The sequence below is a fragment of the Heterocephalus glaber genome, unplaced genomic scaffold (assembly GCF_053883595.1).
Source record: "Heterocephalus glaber isolate CG9 unplaced genomic scaffold, H.glaber_assembly_v1.0 deba00000768, whole genome shotgun sequence".
In the NCBI taxonomy this organism is placed as follows: domain Eukaryota; kingdom Metazoa; phylum Chordata; class Mammalia; order Rodentia; family Bathyergidae; genus Heterocephalus; species Heterocephalus glaber.
Genome location: NW_028258162.1, coordinates 4,041,784 through 4,060,921, shown reverse-complemented (window position 1 = coordinate 4,060,921; position 19,138 = coordinate 4,041,784). Strand labels below are relative to the sequence as shown.

Here is a 19,138-nt window from a genome sequence, read left to right as displayed (position 1 = left end):
CTCTTCAATAATTGAGTGTGCTATTATAATTTTAATGCATCCCTTGGTAGTATGGTGTGCTCTTATTTCTTATATGTTTTAAATCTGCCTTTAATTTTCTAGGTGAAGCTAACATTTGGGTTTTTTTCAAGTACATTTTCTGTTTGAAGAGAAAATGCATGGAATACACTGAAGTCCAAGTTTTGACATTTGTTTATATTTTCAAAAGTGTGTTGAGTTTCTCTAATCAGAACATAAGCAGTTGGGATATGTTATTGAGGATAACTTCATGAGAAGCTGTGGGTTTAGAGTTTTTTCCTTACAAACATTCACTTTGAAAAAAAATACGTATTTTTTCTTTTCTCTACCTGCTCATCCTGCCTCCATGCTCGGCTTCTCCCTATTGTGGCATCAGTAACCAGCCCTCTGCATCCCCCCACCCCAGTCTTACAATTTGTAGCAGTCACCAGAAGAGTTTCTACAGAATCCAAGGGGCTCTTACATTGATACATGCTTCCATGGATATGGCTGTAAATCATGACTATGAGAAAGTTTTCTTTCTTGAAATGATTATCACATGTAATAAGCTTTAGAGAGGAAAGAGTACATAAAAAGAAGTGGCTTATAGGAGGTGAAAATTGGGCTAAAGAAACACAAAGGATTGAGTGTTAGGGACAAGGAGGGTATGTGTTTCAGCAGATGGAGACAGAAAATTGAAGTGAACCAGAGTAGCCTGGGCATCTAGAAGGAATGTTCCACTTGAAATGCATGCCTTGAAGAAGTCTATGAGATTTTTAGGGAGGTAAGCAACATAAGCAAGGGAAAATAAGCTGAGAAGTGGAGAGTGGAGGATATGTTTTGTAAATGCTGAGGAATTTAGTTTATATCAGAGTTCAAAAATGGAAGAAACCAAAGTTAAGGAAGAAAAGTAAGTTTTAAGCTATTTGTGAAGACCCTCAAGTATCAAAGTGAACAGTTTGAAATTAGCTTCTCTGCGATTTGGGGTTAAGGTCTCTCCCTTTTCATTAGCTTGGTATTTTTCATCAATGCTGCTCCATATATATGTATATACTATCTCTCCCTCATAAGGAACGAACCTTGGTCATATTTATTTTGATTTATAACATTAATGCTGAAGTGAGTCTAGATTTGTTTAATATATTAGTTGTTGACTATATAAATCACTAGGACTACATAGCTGTATTTGTATTTTATGTACTATTTATTTATGGCATTAATAATAAGTATGCCTCATCATATATATATGCTAGTGTTTATATGGTTTCTATATTTTGAGTTGGTTTAACAGTACACTTGCTTGGAAGATTTTTTAAAAAGTCTTTCTAGATATTTTAATTTGATCAGAAAATTAACATGGGGCCAAATCAGAACTCATTTTTTCAAATACTAATTTATCCACAAAAATTTGAAATTGCTGAGGCTCAGCAATCATCTCTACCTCTTCCTTCCCCTTTAGTTTACAGCTGAGGAAACCTGGCCTATCTCACAGTCAAAGTCGTACCCAGTTATCAGCAATGCCAAGGCTAACCCGCAGCTCTGTGGTATCTTTCTAACATAACTCTTACATAACCAATAAAAACAGAACACTTTGAGGACAACATACAGTTCAAAACGTTAATCTTATAGACCACATCAAAATGGATTAGTCAATCCTGAAATTTGAATACAATAATACTTTTATTTGTTAATACTTGTTAACAATATTACATTAGCAAGCATGCCAATGTCTTAAAAAAATCAGTTATTTTCATTACAAGTGATATTTCCAAATTCCTCTTAGCAAAGGTTAACCTGTGGCAGCATTGAGAACAAATAGAAGGGCATTCTTGACAATGAGAATATTTCTTTTTCTCTATATGACTGACTTATTTTAGTTTATAATCATGATTCGAACAATCTGGTCACTGGACCACCCAGGAGAATCAAAGCCTTAGCACTTGGAGGCCCATCAATAATCTTATGTGATAGTAATATCCTATGTGGGAGCATTGTCCAAAGTAAAATATAATTCACCTTATTAACAATTACAGCTAGCATCGTCTGTCTTATCAGGGCTCTACTCTGAGTACTTCTAATTGTGCCACCTTCTCCAGGGAGAGGCTGGTCTGGATTTATCTCCATCAATCCAGTGGAGGGAATGTTTGAACATTTCGCGTGTAAAGCAGCCCGCCTGAAAAATGACTTTTTCTAGATTCTAATCAGTGTTAATTCACTTTGGAGGGAAGGCAGTTTTCCCCCCTCTAGAAAGCTCTGGGTTTCTTTCCCACTCATGTCCGCCAAAAACATCAAACAAAGACGACAAAGAATAAATCAGGCTATCCAGCGCGGGGTGTTCTCTTGGGAAGCCTTATTGTTTTCTGTCCTTAGTTCCTTTTCTGACCCCTGCCAGCCCTTCAGGCCTGGGATTCCCTGCGAAGTCCTAAGAGGTGGGGGGAACTGAAAAGCCGCGGAACCAGACGCACAAGGAGCGCCGCGGACGGGGGTTGGAGAAGCGAAGGGACCGGCAGGCCTAGCTCCGAGGCTCCGGTGGCGGCGGCGGGTATGGAGACCCTGCGGGTCCTCGAGCTGTACAGCGGCATTGGCGGCATGCACCACGCGCTGAGAGGTGAGAGAGGCCCGAACGCTTCTGTCTCGACGCGGAGTCGGTGCTGGGCCGAGCGCCGGCGCCAGGGAGGGGCGGAGCGGCGAGACCGTGGGGGGCGGGGCCGGGCCTTGCTCGGTTGTCCTGGAAACGGCCCGCGCGCCTCCCCCGGGATGGGTTTGGGTCTCCCCGCGGCCCAGCTCTGCGCCTCGAGGGCTCAGTGAAGTCGGACTGGAGGGCACCGACCCGGTCGGGGAGGGCGAGCGGCTGCCTGGGGCCGAGGCCTAGTCCTGAGTGCTGTCCCCAGAGGCTGGGAGGCCCGTGTGTGTGTGTGTGTGTGTGTGTGTCCGCGTGCGCGGGGGTGAGAAGGCTAACTCCAGTTTCAGGTACAAGTTAGCAAATGCTAAGCGGACTGTGGGGGAAACGGGAGAATCTGGGTGAGGCCTGAGGAAAGAAACGCCGCGTCTTCGGAGAACTGCGCTTAGATACCAGAGAGCTGCATCTAAGTTCAGGTTTTGTTGCGTTGTGGCCTTGGGCCCGTTTCCTAATATTGTTGAACCGGAGTCCTGGTTTTAAAGTGTGAAACGGTACATTTCAAAGACCAGTTAGTGGGGGATGAAAGATGAAGCGTGTGAAGTGGTTATCAGTACCCAGTATGTTGGAGACATTCACAGTATTTTGTCACTATTACTGTTTACTGGATCTCACGCACTCTGAGGCTTTGAATTTCTCTGGCGCTTGGGGTATGGAGTGACAAACTGCACGTTTATTCCCAAGTTACTAAGACAACCACAAAAGTGAAACTTCCCGGCTTCCTTTTTTAAATTTTTAGATTGTCATCTTTCTTTAAAGGTTACAGGAGACTAGCACTGTAAGATACTGACAATAACTAATGGATTGAGATTATAAATTTTCTGAGCAGATGTTGGGTTTTGATTATAGTCTGAGTATAAAATTTTTACTACTTATTTGATGGCTTCCTACCTTCATTGATACTAAAAGTTAATCTGCTGTCTTAATTTTGTAAGGTTTTATAATGTCAGCATTTTTCCATATCTTGATATCACTTAATGAACATGATTTTTTAAAAAATTATTTATTTATTGACACGGGGTCACACTAGGTTACCCAGCCTGGCCTCTAAGGATTCTCTGGCCTCAGCCTGCTAAGCAGTTAGGAGGACAGATATGTACTGTCACACCTAGTTATGAACACAGTCTTAAAGTCTGCATAATATTTTGTCATAAGCTGTCATCAACCACTCCTTAAGTGTTGCATATTTAAATTGTTCCTAAGGTTTGTTACTGTTTTGTTTTGTTTCAGGTTTTTTTGCAAATACAATGTGCCACAGTTACATCCTTGAAAAAAATTCCCGTTTTTCTATTGAAATGTGTTTTTGAAAATTAAAATTGATTCATTCAGCAATAAGTGTGCGAGTTACTAAGTGAAAACCTATGAAAGCACTTTAAGATTTTGGTAGATAAGATAGCACATTGGTTTTTAGAGCTTTTTCAGTGCCTTCCCAACATATTCATCAGGATTGTTTGCTGTCCATTGTTAAGCTTTGCCAGTTAGCAAGGGGACATTGTGCAGTTTTAACTAACTTCCGTTGGAGTGATGAGACAGTAAAGTATTTTCTCTCCTGTTACCGATGCAAACTGAACTTACATATTTTTCTGTTACTACTGTGAATCTAAGATGCTGTCATCTCCAGGGTAAGAGTTTGCCGGCTGTCTTTGCTTCCAGTCCCCCTTCCTCCCCCATCCATCTTGTACGAAGCAGTAGAATGATCTTTTTACGTGGTGAACCGGGTCCCGTCACTGCCGTACTTACATGGTTCTCAGGTTAGAATCAGGGTCACATTTTCTCTCCGGCCTGAGACCTGGCTTCTCCCTCCCTCGTCACCCGTCACTTGCCACTCACTCTGTCCCTGGTTCACTTCTCCAGGCTCCCTGGTCTTCCCCCTCTCTGTTCCGCAAACCTGCTGAGTACTTTAGTGTTCTGGCCTTTTCTTTTGCGATTGTCTCCACCCGGAGAGCTTAACCCCAGACTCTTCCACTCCAGCTTCTTTTCTCCTGACATATTTCAGTGAAGATGTGGCCTCTTCGTCTACAGAGCGGCCTTTCCTGGAATCCAGGTAGCCTGATGCCCTCCTTACCTCTCTGCTCTCTCACCTTTTGATTTGAGGTCCATGTATTGTTGATATTCCGTCCTTATCATATTGGTAGAAATGTTTCTGCCACACTTGTTCGCCTTCCAGTGTTCATTTAGTTGATGTACCAGAGTTTTAGCATTACCTGTAATAATACGCGTTGCTTCTTTCCACGTGGTTTTTATATAATAAAGACACAACAGTGGCAGCTAAGTCCAACTTCTAAGGACCTTCTAAATGTCCTGTCTTATTGTATTTATATAATCAGCTAGTTAATAGAAAAATCAGTATTCTAGTCTGGGACTGTCTACCACACCTTTTAACCATTGTTCTGGTTCTTACCATTATAATCAGAAGAAGAATCACAATGGGAATCATATTGAACTTCAGTGCTGACTGATTTCTAAAGTGGAATTCTTTATTGTGATAAAATATTCTGTTTCAGCCCTTTGAAAAGTATAGTTCATTAGCATTAAGTGCATTCACAATGTCGTGCAACCATCATCAATATTGGTTTCCAAAACTTTTCATCGTCCCAAAGTGATACTCTGTACCCATTAAACAATAACTCTGTGTCTGCTTTCCCCACCAGTCCTTCTTAGCTTCTGTTCTTCTTTGTTTCCATTAATTAGTCTAGCCTAGTTAACCTCATATCAAAAACAATGTATTCGGGCCGGGGATTTAGCTCAGTGGTTCCGTTGCTTGCCTTGCAAGAGGAAGGACCCGAGTTCGATCCTTGGTACCAAAAAAACAAAACAAACAAAAACAATGTATTTTTCTGTGTGTCTGGCTTTTTGCACTTAATGTAATATTTTCAGAGTTCATTCATGCAGTAGTGTGTATCAGTATTTCATGCCTTTTTATGGCTGAATAATATTCTATTGCGTGTGTGCATGATTTTTTTTTATCCATTCATCTGTTAATAGGCCCTTGGGTTGTTAATGATGCTGTTAATGTTGGCATATACGTATTTCTTTTCAGTTCTTGGTTTCACTTATTTTGGGTGTATAACTAAGAATGGAATTGCTACATCAGATGATAATTCTGTTTAAATCTCTGAGGAATCACCAAACTTGTTTTCCATAGGAGTTCATTTTCTCCATTTCTGCAGCCTCTACTGTCCATTTCTTTTGGTAACAGCCATTGTAATGTGAATGTATTGATATCCCATTGTGATTTTGATTTGCATTTCCTTAAAAACTAAAGAGGCTGATACCTTTTAATGTACATATTGTGAATTTGTATTATCTTCTTTTTGAAAAATGTCCATTGAAGTCCTTAGCCCAAGTTGGAGTTTTTTTGTAGTTGTTGTTGAGTTATAGGAGTTCTTTATATATTCTAGGTATCAATTCCTTATCAGGTATGTGATTTGAAAATTTCTTTCTCACATTACTGACTTTTATTAGTTATAAAAATATGTTTAATTACTTTAACAACGTGATAGATTTACCTCAAACTCAGTATATCATTCTAATAACTCAATAAAAATCTTCAGCTTTATCAGTATCTGCAGTGTGCTGTTTGCATTGTCACAGTCACTACCTGGATGCTTCTGGGTTTACTGGACGTCAAGTACCTTCATTACACGAGTGTATTTACCCATCTTTCTGTGCCTCCATAGTCCACATCCTGCACTGCTCCTCTTTGTTCCTGTTCAGCCTCACACACAGTACCACACTTGTAACAGGCTCACCTTTGCTGACTCTTGGGTTTATTATTGAGTTGATAGTTATTTTACTGTAACTTCGATAAAACTATAGAGGGCCAACCCAAATTCTTTTTATTTTTTGGCACACACACTTCTTAGTTAACATAAACAGAAAACAAATGTTAAAGGACACTGGGAAACTCACGGAACCCACAGGACACCTCACATCAGGTTAGGTAAACCGGAGCACTGCCCGAGCTGCGGTCTGGAGATGGCCCGGCCCAGTGAGGCCCTGCACTGATGTCACAGCTCGCTTGACAGTGTGGGGCACAGGATGCCATAAGTGCCACCAATATTTTTCCCTAAAGGCTCAATGCCTTTACTACCTTCCTCACAGAAAGATAGATTTTCTCATTCGTTTCCTCACATTGCTGCTTTTGAATTGAAGTCTTAGGTGGATGCTAGTGGTTGGTGAGTACTAAATCCCATTGCCAGGCAAAGGAAGCTGGAAAAGTGAGTTCTGACTTCTGTCTCGGAAGAAAGACACATTACATCGCAGAAGTTTCAAGACACGAAACAGGCAAAGGGTCTAGATGGCCATAAGTGTGACAGTGTCTGCCCCATTTTTAAGCACATGTTGCCCCGTGTAGGAACTGCTTGTGCACACTTAGATACTGGGTGTGCTTGTATGATCTGGAAAGTGCTAATGGGAATCATTCTAGTGAAGACCAGCTCTTTACGGAAAGCAGAGAAAGAAGTAGTGCCGTGGTTTATGTCAGTGGAGCCTGCAGAGAGACCTGAAAATATAAACAAAGAAGACTGCATTTTTCTCGTTTTAAAATATAACAGGAGAAGAGTCGTTCAAGGGGACGAATTAAGGCAAACTCTAGCTGGACGGCTGTTGTCTATATAGTCAGGTATTGGAGACAGCTTTAAAAGCAGAGGTCAGCCCTGCTACGTCATTTCCAAAGGTCTTCATGGTTTTGATTTTGAGTTTGAGCTACCTACCTGATGCTTAAGCATATGTATTAAATGGGCCGTGGGCCGGGGATTTAGCTCAGTGGTTCCGGCACCTGCCTTGCAAGCACAAGGTCCCGAGTTCGATCCCCAGTACAAAAAAACAAAAAAACAAAAACAAAAGAATTACTCAGCCTTAATATTTTCTGTTAAAATGTTAAGCCTCTCATTTGTCACTCCCTAGTTGTCCATTTTCTGACTCTTTTGTCTTTATTCATCAGCCAGCTTGACACTCTAACCCACTTTGTGATGAGTGGGTTTAATGAGTGATATAGACAAGTATGGTATCGTGAAGTGTTTTTCTATGTAGATCTGAATGGCACAGATATTTCTGGACCATCACTTGAAAGGGTCTGGAATTGAACTGCTTAATGTTTTTCTTTTATATTTGTCTTAGTGTGATTTTAGACTTTTCCTTTTTATGCCATTGTCCAATAGTTATTCTTATATAACTTGTCAAGTTAAAGTGAAGCAAAATAAAAAACTTGTTCCATTTAAAAATATTTATTGTTTATATTCCATACACACAAGCATGTGAGAAAATAGCATCAATTTATTCCATGAAATTTGAGTTTGAAAAGAACATACTTCTAAATGGATGTACTAACATAGTATTATTTAAAATATGCATGTATAACTAAATTTTAAACTATATAATATGAAGCCCTTTGACTTTCTCAGCTACATACTTAAACTTTTGCATAATGAAAATGACCACATGCATTCAATTTTGGATATTCTCATAATGGAGAATTGACTTTTATTGTAGTTGTCTTATAGGCACATCTGTGTGTGTGTGTTTGCATGTATGTGTTTAATGCATACATATTTGGACCTAAAAACAAATTCAAGGACACACAGTGGATTGTTATTCATACAATAAATTGCATCCTCTGCCCTACTTCCCTTCCTGCTTTATTTTTTTCTTTAGTAGTTACACTGCCTTTATATTATACCTTTTATTAGCTTTTGAATTGACTGCTTCCTCTTATAAAATGCATACTCTATGAGCGTGGGGTTTTGTTGGTTGTTTTATTCTGTTTTATTCACCTTGTTGTATTGTTGGTGCCTTGAATAGTATCTGTCACATATTGGATGCTCCATATTTGCCGAACAAATGAATAGTTGGTAGTACAGGAACATTGAGAAGATTCTGAATATTGTCAGATTACTTTTTAAAATGGCATACTGTTTTATTCAGTAGTGTTTCTGTGTGGCCATAAATGTGTCAATATGATATTTTGAAGTATGTGATTCACTAGGTGGAAATGTTACCTTGTGCTCTCGATTGCTAGTGTTTAAGAGATCAGCAGTGACACTTAGTGTATGTTGCCAGTCACTGGAGCATTGAGCCTTATCTGATGCTCCCATTTCCGGTGAGAGTTTGTATCACATCTAGTCCTTAATAGCATTTTTGAAATGTTTTTCCACTTTTGATGACAATGATAGCAAACTTTAATCAGATATCACTATTGTCAGACACTAATTTAAGCGTTTTATAGACATAACTCATTTAACTCTCAGAATACCCATGAATGGTACTTTATTATCCTTTTACAGTGAAGATACCAAGCCTTTTTTTTTTTTTTTGTATTAAATTCTTTTATTGGTACATTGTAGGTATACAACACAATTACATTTCTCATTGGGAATTGTACCTTTACATAATGCATCTTGGTTCTTATTTTTTCCCCATTCTTAGCCCTCCCTTCACACCCGCCACCCTTCCCAATTTACAAAGACTTTATTTCCATTTTTTCCATTTCTCATCATTTTTCCTTTCCCTTCTTTCTTTTCCCCTCCCCCTCCCACTACCCCTACCCCTTTGGACCTTTTCTTCCTATTTTGCATTATCGATTATTCATTCTAATCATTGGTACATTTTAGGTATACAATATAATGACATTCATCATTGGAAATTTGCACCTTTACATAGTCTCTCTTGGTTCTTATTTTTCACCCTTGCCCAGCCCTCCCTTCAACCCCTCCATTCCTCCCTATTTACAAAGATTTTGTTCCTATTTTTCCATTTTCTCATATTAATCCCATTCCCTTAGCCCTCCGACTTCCTTCCCCTTTTCCCCTTTTCTTCCTATTTCACATTACCTATTATACATTTAGTCCTTATTTACACTTTCAGTTTCTCACACCAGAGAAACTATTCGGTATTTACACATGTGTGTCCAATTTATTTCACTTAAGAGTATTGCCTCAATGTGCATCCACTTAGCTATAAATGTCTCTAATTTCTCATTTTTTATGGCTGAGTAGTACTCCATTTTATAAAAAACCCACATTTTCTTTATCCAGTCTCCAGTTGATGGGCATTTGGGCTGTTTCCAAGTTTTAGCTATTACAAACTGTGCTGCTATGAACATGGGTGCACATATATCACTGTGGTATGATTCTTTTAATTCTTTGAGGAAGATCCCCAGCAGTGGAATAGCGGGGTCAAATCAGACTTCCAGTCCTAGTTTTTTGAGGTATCTCCATACTGATTTCCACAGTGCTTGCACCAGTCTACACTCCCACCAGCAGTGGAGCAGGGTTCCTCTTTCCCCACAGCCCCGCCAGCATTTGTTATTGGTTGATTTCATGATAGCAGCCATTCTTTCTGGAGTGAAGTGGAATCTCAGCATTGTTTTCATTTGCATCTCTCGAATGACCAGTGATGTTGAAGATTTTTTCATGTATTTATTTGCTATTTCTACTTCTTTGTGTGAGAAATGTCTGTTCATTTCAAATGCCCATTTTTGGATTGGGTCTTTAAATTTGGGAAGTCTGATCTTTTTAAGTTCTTTATAAATTCGAAATAGTAGACCTTTGTCTGAGGAAGATCAGGTGAAGATTTTTTCCCACATTGTGGGTTGTCTCTTCACACTGCTGGTGGTTTCTCTTGCTGTGCAGAAACCTTTTAATAAGAACAGATCCCATTTGTTGATTGTTTGTGCTAGTTGATGGGCAACTGAGGTTTTGTTCATAAAATCTTTTCCTACACCGATGTCTTCAAGGGTTCTACCTAACCTCTGTTCCAACTGGTTCAGAGTTTCTATTTTAATATTTAGATCTTTAATCCATTTTGATTTTAGTTTAGTGCACGGTGAGAGATACAGGTCTAGTTTTAATCTTTGGCAAGTTGAAGCCCAATTTTTGCAGCACCATTTATTAAAGAGGCTATCTTTCCTCTGGTGAGGGTGTTTGTTCTTTATCAAAGATGAGATGGCTGAGTGTGTCTGGCATTGTTTCTGCATCTTCTAATCTGTTCCACTGGTCCTCAGGTCTGTTTCTTTGCCACTACCATGCTGTTTTTAATCACAGTAGCTTTGTAGTAGAGTTTCAGGTTGGGGATTGTGATATCCCCTGCCATGTCTCTGTTACCTAGAATTGCTTTTGCTATTCTGGGTCTCTTCTTGTTCCAAATGAATTTTTGGATTGTTTTCTCGAGGTCTATGAAGTATGCAGCTGGGATGTCAATTGGAATTGCATTAAATCTATATAGCAGTTTTGGAACTATGGCCATTTTCACTATATTAATCCTTCCTACCCAGGAGCAGAGGATGTCTGTCCATTTTCTGATATCATCTTCAATTTCTCTTTTCAGAGTGCCATAGTTTTCAGAGAAGAGGTCTTTGATTTCTTTCGTTAGGTTGATTCCTAGGTATTTCAGTTTTTTGGATGCTATTGTGAAAGGAATTATTTGCCCTATTTCTCTCTCAGTGAGTCTGTCATTGGTGTAGAGGAAAGCTATTGATTTTTGTGTGTTGACCTTGTAACCAGCTACTTGACTGAATTTGGTTATTAAGTCTAGAAGACTTTTGGTGGAGTTCTTGGGGTCTTCTATATAGAGTATCATGTCATCTGCAAATAATGACAATTTGACTTCTTCATTACCTATCTTTATTCCTTTTATTTCTTTCTCTTGTCTAATTGCCATGGCTAATGTTTCCAGAACTATATTGAACAGGAGTGGTGATAGTGGACATCCTTGTCTTGTTCCTGATTTTCGTGTGAAGGATTTCAGTTTTTGACCATTTAGTATGATATTGGCTGTTGGTTTTTCATCGATGACTTTTATCAGGTTGAGGTAGAGACCATCTATTCCAATTTTTTGTAGGGTTTTTATCATAAATGCATGTTGGATTTTGTCAAATGCTTTTTCTGTGTCTATGGAGATACTCATATGGTTTTTGTCCTTGGCTCTATTGATATAGTGTATTACATTGATTGATTTTCGTATATTGAACCATCCCTGCATCCCTGGGATGAATCCCACTTGATCAGGGTGTATGATCTTCTTGATGATCTTCTGCATTCTGTTTGCCATTATCTTATTAAGGATTTTTGGATCTATGTTCATTAGTGAGATTGGCCTGTAGTTCTCTTTTTCAGTTGAGTCTTTCTCTGCTTTGGGGATCAAGGTGATGGTTGCTTCCAGGAATGAATTCGCGAGTATTGCTTCCCTTTCAATTTCACTGAAGAGTTTAAACAGTAGTGGCAGAAGTTCCTCTCTAAATGTCTTGTAGAATTCAGCAGTGAAGCCATCAGGTCCCGGGCTTTTCTTAGTTGGTAAGTTTTTAATTACGTTTTCAATTTCATTGGTTGATATTGGGTTGTTCAGAATTTTTAGGTCTTCTTCGTTAACTTTGGTAATTCATATGTGTCTAGGAATCTGTCCATTTCTTCTGTGTTGTCCATCTTATTGGCGTATAGGTTCTGAAAGTAGGTATTGAGGATACTCTGGATTTCTGCTGGATCTGTTGTAATTTCACCCTTTTCATTCCTGATTGCATGGATTTGGGCCTTTTCTTTCCTTTTTCTGACAAGGTTGGCTAAAGGTTTGTCTATTTTGTTGATTCTTTCGAAGAACCAACTCTTGGCTTCATTGATTTTTTGTATCGTTCTCTTTGTCTCCATTGCATTGATTTCTCCTCTGATCTTTATAATTTCCTCCCTTGTATGAACTCTGGGGTTGTCCTGCTCTTCTTTTTCTAGAACTTGAGGTTCAGAATCAGGTTGTTTAATTGGGCTTGTTGTGTTTTCCTAATATGCGTATTCACTGCTATGAATTTCCCTCGTAGGACAGCTTTCATTGTGTCCCATAGATTCCGATATGTTGTATTGTCATTGTCATTTAATTGAAGGAACTATCTGATTTCTTCTTTAATTTCCTCTGTGACCCATTGGTTATTCAGAGGTGTGTTGTTCAAATTCCACGTGTTTATGAAATTTTTTGTTTCTTTTGCTATGGATCTCCAATTTCATCGCACTATGGTCTGATAATATACAGGGGATAACTTCAGTTCCTTTGCACTTACTTAAACATGTTCTTTGTGTGAGTATGTGGTCTGTTTTGGAGAATGACCCATGTGCAGCTGAGAAGAATGTGTATTCTGATTTTGTGGGGTGGAAGACTCTGTAAACATCTGTTAAGTTCATTTGTTCAAGAGTTCAATTGAGTTCTAGTATTTCCTTACTTATTTTTAGTCTAGTTGATCTATCTATTTGTGACAGTGGGGTGTTGAGTCCCCCACTACAATTGTATTAGTGCATATATGACTTTTCATGACAGTTAGTATTTGTTTTATATAGTTGGGTGCACTAGTGTTTGGTGCATAGATATTTATGATTGTCATCTCTTCCTCTTGGATTGTTCCCTTTACAAGGATGTAGTGTCCTTCTTTGTCTCTCTTAATCACTGTTGGTTTGAAATCTACCTGATCTGCAAAGAGGATAGCTACTCCTGCTTTTTTTCAGGTTCTTCATGCATGGAGTATTGTTTTCCACCCTTTAACTTTCAGTCTATGAGTTTCCTTTTGAATTAAGTGTGTTTTTTGTATGCAGCATATTGTTGGATTTTGCTTCTTGACCCATTCTGCCAGTCTATTTCTTTTGATTGGTGAATTGAGACCATTAACATTGATGGTTATAACTGAAATGTATTGACTTGTCATTGCCATGACTTTTTCTTTTTGTTGGGTTCTCCCCCTTTACATTTCATTTCTTGTCATGGCAGATGGGTTCATTCTGCTTTGCTTCCTGGGGTTGTGATCCTCAATGTCTGTTCCTAGGATATTGTGTAAAATTCTTTGGAGTGCTGGTTTGGTATTCACGAAGTCCCTAAGGTGCTCTTTGTCATGAAAGTATCTTATTTCTCCATCCATTTTGAAAGATAGTTTTGCAGGGTACATCAATCTGGGTTGGAGGCTGTTTTCTTTTAGGGCTTGGAATATGTCACTCCAAGTTCTTCTTGCCTTGATGGTTTGTGTTGAGAAGTCTGCTGTGATTCTGATGGGCTTTCCTTTGTATGTGATTTGTTTCTTTTCTCTGACTGCTTGTAGAACTTTGTTCTTCTGTTGTGTTTCTGGAATCTTAACAATTATATGCCTATGTGTAGATTGTTTTTGATCAAGGCTATTTGGAGTCCTATATGCCTCACTTATCTGTATGTCAAGCTCTTTTCCCCTGCTTGGGAAGTTTTCTGCCATTATTTCTGTGAAGAGATTTTTTTTATGTCATCTCCACTCTCTCCTGTTTCTTCATTGAGCCCAATCAGTCTTATGTTCTTCTTCTTTGCATCATCTAGCAGCTGCTGGATTGATTTCTCATGTTCCCTCATAATTTTGAAGCAATTTTTCTTTTCCTGGTCACTAATTGCAATCTTATCTTCTATATCTGAAATTCTGTCCTCACATTGGCTCATTCTGCTGTGTAGACTTTCAGTGGAGTTTTTCATGTCCTGGAAATCTATTGGCATCTGTTTTATGGATTCCGTTTGTTTCTTATGTTGAAATTCCATCATGTTCCTGAGCTCCTCTCTAGATTTATTAATCATGTCTTGCACTAGGAGCCTTCTATAATCTAAGAACCTTGCTAAGTCCAACAGCTAGAAATGGTAGATCTAGAATTCAAATACAGAGAAAAAGTTACCCATTGTCCTAAATCTTTTTTGTTTTTTTTTGGTAATGGATATTGAACCTAGGGCCTTCACACTGAGCTACATTCCCAGCCCTTTGATTTAAAGAAGAAAATTGAGACAGGGTTTCGGTAAGGTGCTAAATTGTTCCAGTGGGATTGAACTGTAGATCCTCCTGCCTCAGCCTCCCACAGGAGTACAGGCCTTGTGCCATCATCTGGGGCTCTAAATCTTTATATGCACAGAGAAAATAAAACTGCTCCTAAAAAAGCCTTGATAAAAAATAAAATAATAATACCTAAAATTAATACTCTGTGGTCTTATAACTAGCGTATTTTCTGGCCTGTTGCAGAAAAAAAAAAAAACACTTAATTTTTTAAGTTTTAGACGTGTGTAGGAGAAATTATAGCATTTTGCACATAGAGTTTGAAGCTTTAAGTCAATAATGATGATAAGTATAAGCTTTCAAGTAGGATTAAGTATAAAGCAAAGAGGGTTTAAAATGAGAGGACAAATTTGGACAGTTTTTTTCTTAGGTTAATTTGGGGGCTCTTTATGAGTGATAATTATATTTTTTAAAACTTCATTTTGTTTGCAGCTAATTAGATGCAGAGTAGGAATGCTTATGTCACTTCTCATTTTCATTTACTTTTTCCTGAATATGTCAGAAATTGTCACTTTATAAATTATGAGATAGCATCAACAAAGACCATTGTAAACCTTTTATGATGTTGGAAGTTTCATAAATGTTCATTTACTCAAAGCAAATATGTAAAACACATTCAAAATCTTTTATTGTTCAAATTTGTTATTGGCTGGATTACATGTGTTTGCATTACTTCTTAGCTATTTAAATAGTTTCTATCCTTCAAATTCTGTAAGTATGTAAATAATAACTTTTAACATTATATTTAAGCTATCTGCTAGTTACTTGCTGATTTGTAAAAAATTACTGAAAAATGACTTAATTCTTATGCTTTTCATTTTGATTGTTGTGACTTGGTGGGATAAAATATTACAGTGACTTATAATTGTTTAATGCCGTATGTATGTTCACAACTCAACTGGCATGCTTTTAGAATACATGTAAACCTTTCTTCTCTAATTTGATACTTGTTTTTTTCCTTTTGTTATTTCTCAGGGTCATAACCAAGAGAAGTATTGAATTCTTTTGTTCCAAGATAAAAATTGTTGTTTTGTTTGCTTTGTACTAATTATAAAAGTAGATCCTTCTTGTTGTTAAAACAAAAATGAAATAATCCAAGAAACTTTAAAAGAAGAAGTAATTCTTCCCCCAGTTCCATCACCAAACAATAGCCTCTTAAGAGTCCCTCTTTTTTATTTTCTTCCATCTTAATGTACATACTTTACTAATCTTGGACATTACTGTACTCAACAGGATATTCTGTAACTTGCTTTGTGTTAGTGCACCATATGGGTTTCACTTTTTGTCAGTATATGTGGAGTGTCTTTTTAACATGTCTATTCCCATCCATGTATGTAGTCTTACATCTTTACATACCTGTCTAACTTTGCATAGTGCAGATTTCCAGATGTGGGATAGCTAGGTCTACTAACTAAGAGTTGATAAGACTGAACAACTGAAAATATTATGTGCTTCTTAAAAGACATTGAAGATACAGTTTACAAGCAGCTCTCTCCGTATTTACTGTGTGTATGTCCATGTGTACAAATAGATAATTGGGTAGCCCTGTTTTGAAATTCTTCCTGCCTAGATTGAAGACTCCTGGCCTTCTTACTTCAATTTGTGACAGTTGGAGAATGTTAACCCAGTAAAGTGCTGCTTTTCGCATATGTATAGTTTATTACTCATTCACAAGGCTTTTATGTTTATCTTGGTCTGCTTGCCAAGTTGGAAATTGAAATGCATTCCCTCAGAGGAGCAAATGATATAATAGTGTGTGTTCACTTGAATGCCTATTAGGACTGTTTTGTTTTGTTTTGTTTAACAAAGAACAGAATTTAAATTGGTTTATGTAAAAGTTGTAAACATAGACTCATTTAATGATGGAGTCCAAAGATAGGCTTAACTGGGGGGAGAATTTGAAGGCATGGCTCAAAGGCTACAAGTAAGAGTCAGTTTCTCTATCTCAGCTTTGTTTCCTCTGAATTGGGTGCATTTTTATATATGCTCTCCCCTTACTGCATCAAGATGACTGTAGTAGCCTCTGAATTTATATCCTTCCAGTGCTAGCAAGCGACTTGTTAGTTGTACAAGAAAAAGCTAGGGGTTTCCCCTTACTGTGCCAAATTGGCTTGTTTTTGTGTTGAGTGCCCATTCTGAGATCACTGTGACCAGACTAATTGGCATAGGCATTTGATTTGTGCATTCCTAGAAGCTGCACATGGGGAGTTTGGGACCATCTGAGCCACTTGACAGTGAACGAGATAAGATTCTCAAAAGAAAATCCAGGACTTTTGCTAGAAAAAGGTGGCTGTATGCTGGCACAACAGAAAACACATGTACGCTTATCTTGTTTTTTTCAGTAGAGTGTCCGGTACATGACAGGCTCTAATAAATATTTACTGATTGCCCGACCATAGCACCATTGGTGCTATATTTAAAATACTTGTAAGAGAAATTGAATTTTGTAGGATAGCCTAGGAGCTTCATTGTAGGTGTTTCTAAGGTGAAAATTGGACCTACATGTTAAACAGTCTACTTGGAACTGAAGTTGAAAATAAAGTCATGAACACAGGTTTGCAGAATACTTTTCAAGCTGCTGGTGCTCTCAGAAACAGAACAGCAAAGATGGTAATCAACAGCAATAGGAGTTGAATGTAGAAATCATAATTTGCTCATTCTCATGCATCTGTTCAGCCAGGAAACATTTAATGAGGCCCCAGGGTGCGCCAGTTACAGCAGGATCTAGGTACTGACAGTGCCCAGGTGCATGAGGCATGGCCTGGGCTGTCAGATGACAGAGTCCAGTGGGAGAACCAGTGTCCAGGGAAAAATGAGTGTGGGAGAGGGCACTCAGGGCCGGTCTCTGTTTCACAGTGGTAGCCATAGTGAAGACCCCTAGGAAAGGTCCTGCTTGAGAGCAAAAGAGATAGAATCAGAGGTTGGGCAGTGTAGGATAGGTCTTTAAACTTATGTCCCGCCCAGGTGCTGTGTGTCCTTTGGTGTTATCTGAGGGAAAACTGTATATATTTGTGTGTGGAGCACATGAAGAACATGGGTTGGTCAAGGACAATGTCAAGAAAGGCCACAGATCACGCTAAGGAGTTCGGGTTTCATCAAGAGGACAGTGGTGAGTCCCTAAGGCATTAAGCAATAGCATGATTTGATTAGGACCAATCAAAGAAGAGTCCCATAAACACAGATTTACTGATGTGAGTTCAGAAAAAGCATTCGATGCTATCGTTTTCAACGGACATTTGATGTCATGCATATTGATATGTGTAGTTTATTAATAAATATATTAATTTAAAGTCTTTGAACACTGACAGTCTCCATTCATGTGGTTTCTAAAGTGTGGACTTTCCGAAAGATACAGAACAAATGAAGGTTTGTTTTTTTTTTAAACAACGTACAATTTTAAAATAAATAATCTCATATCACCTTCCAAGGGACTGTCTTAATAGTTTTCAAAACTTGATGAAGGGAGGCATTTCTTAATATCAGGACAATAAATTATTTTAAAACACCAAACACCATTTGTAAGAAGAGCTCATGCACTAATAATCATTCAAAGAACACTTGAATGGAAGTCTGAAAATAAGATTCATATTCCCTGTTCCCTCTTTAATTATTATCAATACTTACAGCTTGACCTTTGATTTATTATCCAAAGGAACACAGACATTTCCACTTATTCTTGTCCTTTGATTGCTAGATGACAGCCTGAGAAGCCATCATTCCAAAGGGCAAACAGAACTTCCTTATTGATCACTGTCTTGCATTTACATGAGGGAGTCTTGCCGTGTGAAACAAGTTAGGAAGAGATTAGTGAAATTAGAAAATAGTGAGATTGATCATAATTGTGTCTCAGTTTTGCTTTTAAGATTTTGAGTGCACTGTGATGTTGTTATTCGGTATTGCTATTAATATTGTTCATATTAGATCTTTGAGTTGCTTTTAATATGATATTTTGATAGATTTTCTAAATTCTTATGTACATTTTCTTAAGTCAAGGCCCCTTAGTTTTCTCCTTAGGAGAATAGAAATGTATGTGACTTTTAAAACAGTAATGAAAATAGTATTTGCTTGGTAGAAATTGATTTCATAAGAAAAATTTGAGGGAAAATCACTTTGTATATAAAGGGAAAGATTCTTGTACTTCAGGGAAAAAGCAGTGTAGTTAACTCTTAAAACTCCCAGATCTGCATACATTTAAAAATGCTTTGCTTGTTGGTCTCTGTAGGTTCTAGCAAAATACTTTGCACACAGTAGTCAGTAGTTTGTGGAATTAAATTGATCTGGTCTAAATAGGAAATGAACCTGAAACTCTCATTACACACACACACACACACACAACAAGAGCAACAACAACAACAACAACTAAACCATCTAAACAACTGAGTTATTAAAATTAGGCTCATATATCTGTTAGGATTAAGTTCAACTGTCAGTAATTGAAACATCCATAATAATAATGACCTAAAGAAGGCAGAGATTTCCTTCTTTCTCTTGTACAGAGATGCCTAGATGTGGTAATCTAGGGCTGTTACAGCAATGCCGTGGCATCATTGAGAACCTTAGCTTTTTCCAGTTAGTTTACCACTCATGCGGCATGACCTCCTCTTCATGGTTCAACATAGCAACTAGCGTTCTAGCCATTCTTCCAATTTTCTAAACCTACA

The 19,138-nt window shown here is 38.1% G+C and overlaps 1 protein-coding gene across 8 annotated transcripts in view; it reads left to right on the top strand.

Moving 5' to 3' along the window:
• The window catches only part of Trdmt1 (tRNA aspartic acid methyltransferase 1), a 97,964-nt gene that overhangs the window by 23,599 nt on the left and 55,227 nt on the right, over positions 1-19,138 (top strand). For 5 of the 8 annotated variants that reach the window (XR_015449656.1, XR_015449655.1, XM_087207210.1 and 2 more), the window contains exon 1: positions 2,506-2,605. The exons of 1 other annotated variant lie outside the window; for it this stretch is intronic. Coding sequence is in view for 3 of the 7 variants with exons in the window: in XM_087207210.1 (XP_087063336.1) it covers positions 2,542-2,605 (64 nt within the window). In the remaining 4 variants the exon portion in view is untranslated. 2 more of the 8 variants (XM_087207212.1, XM_087207213.1) reach the window with 2 other exon arrangements.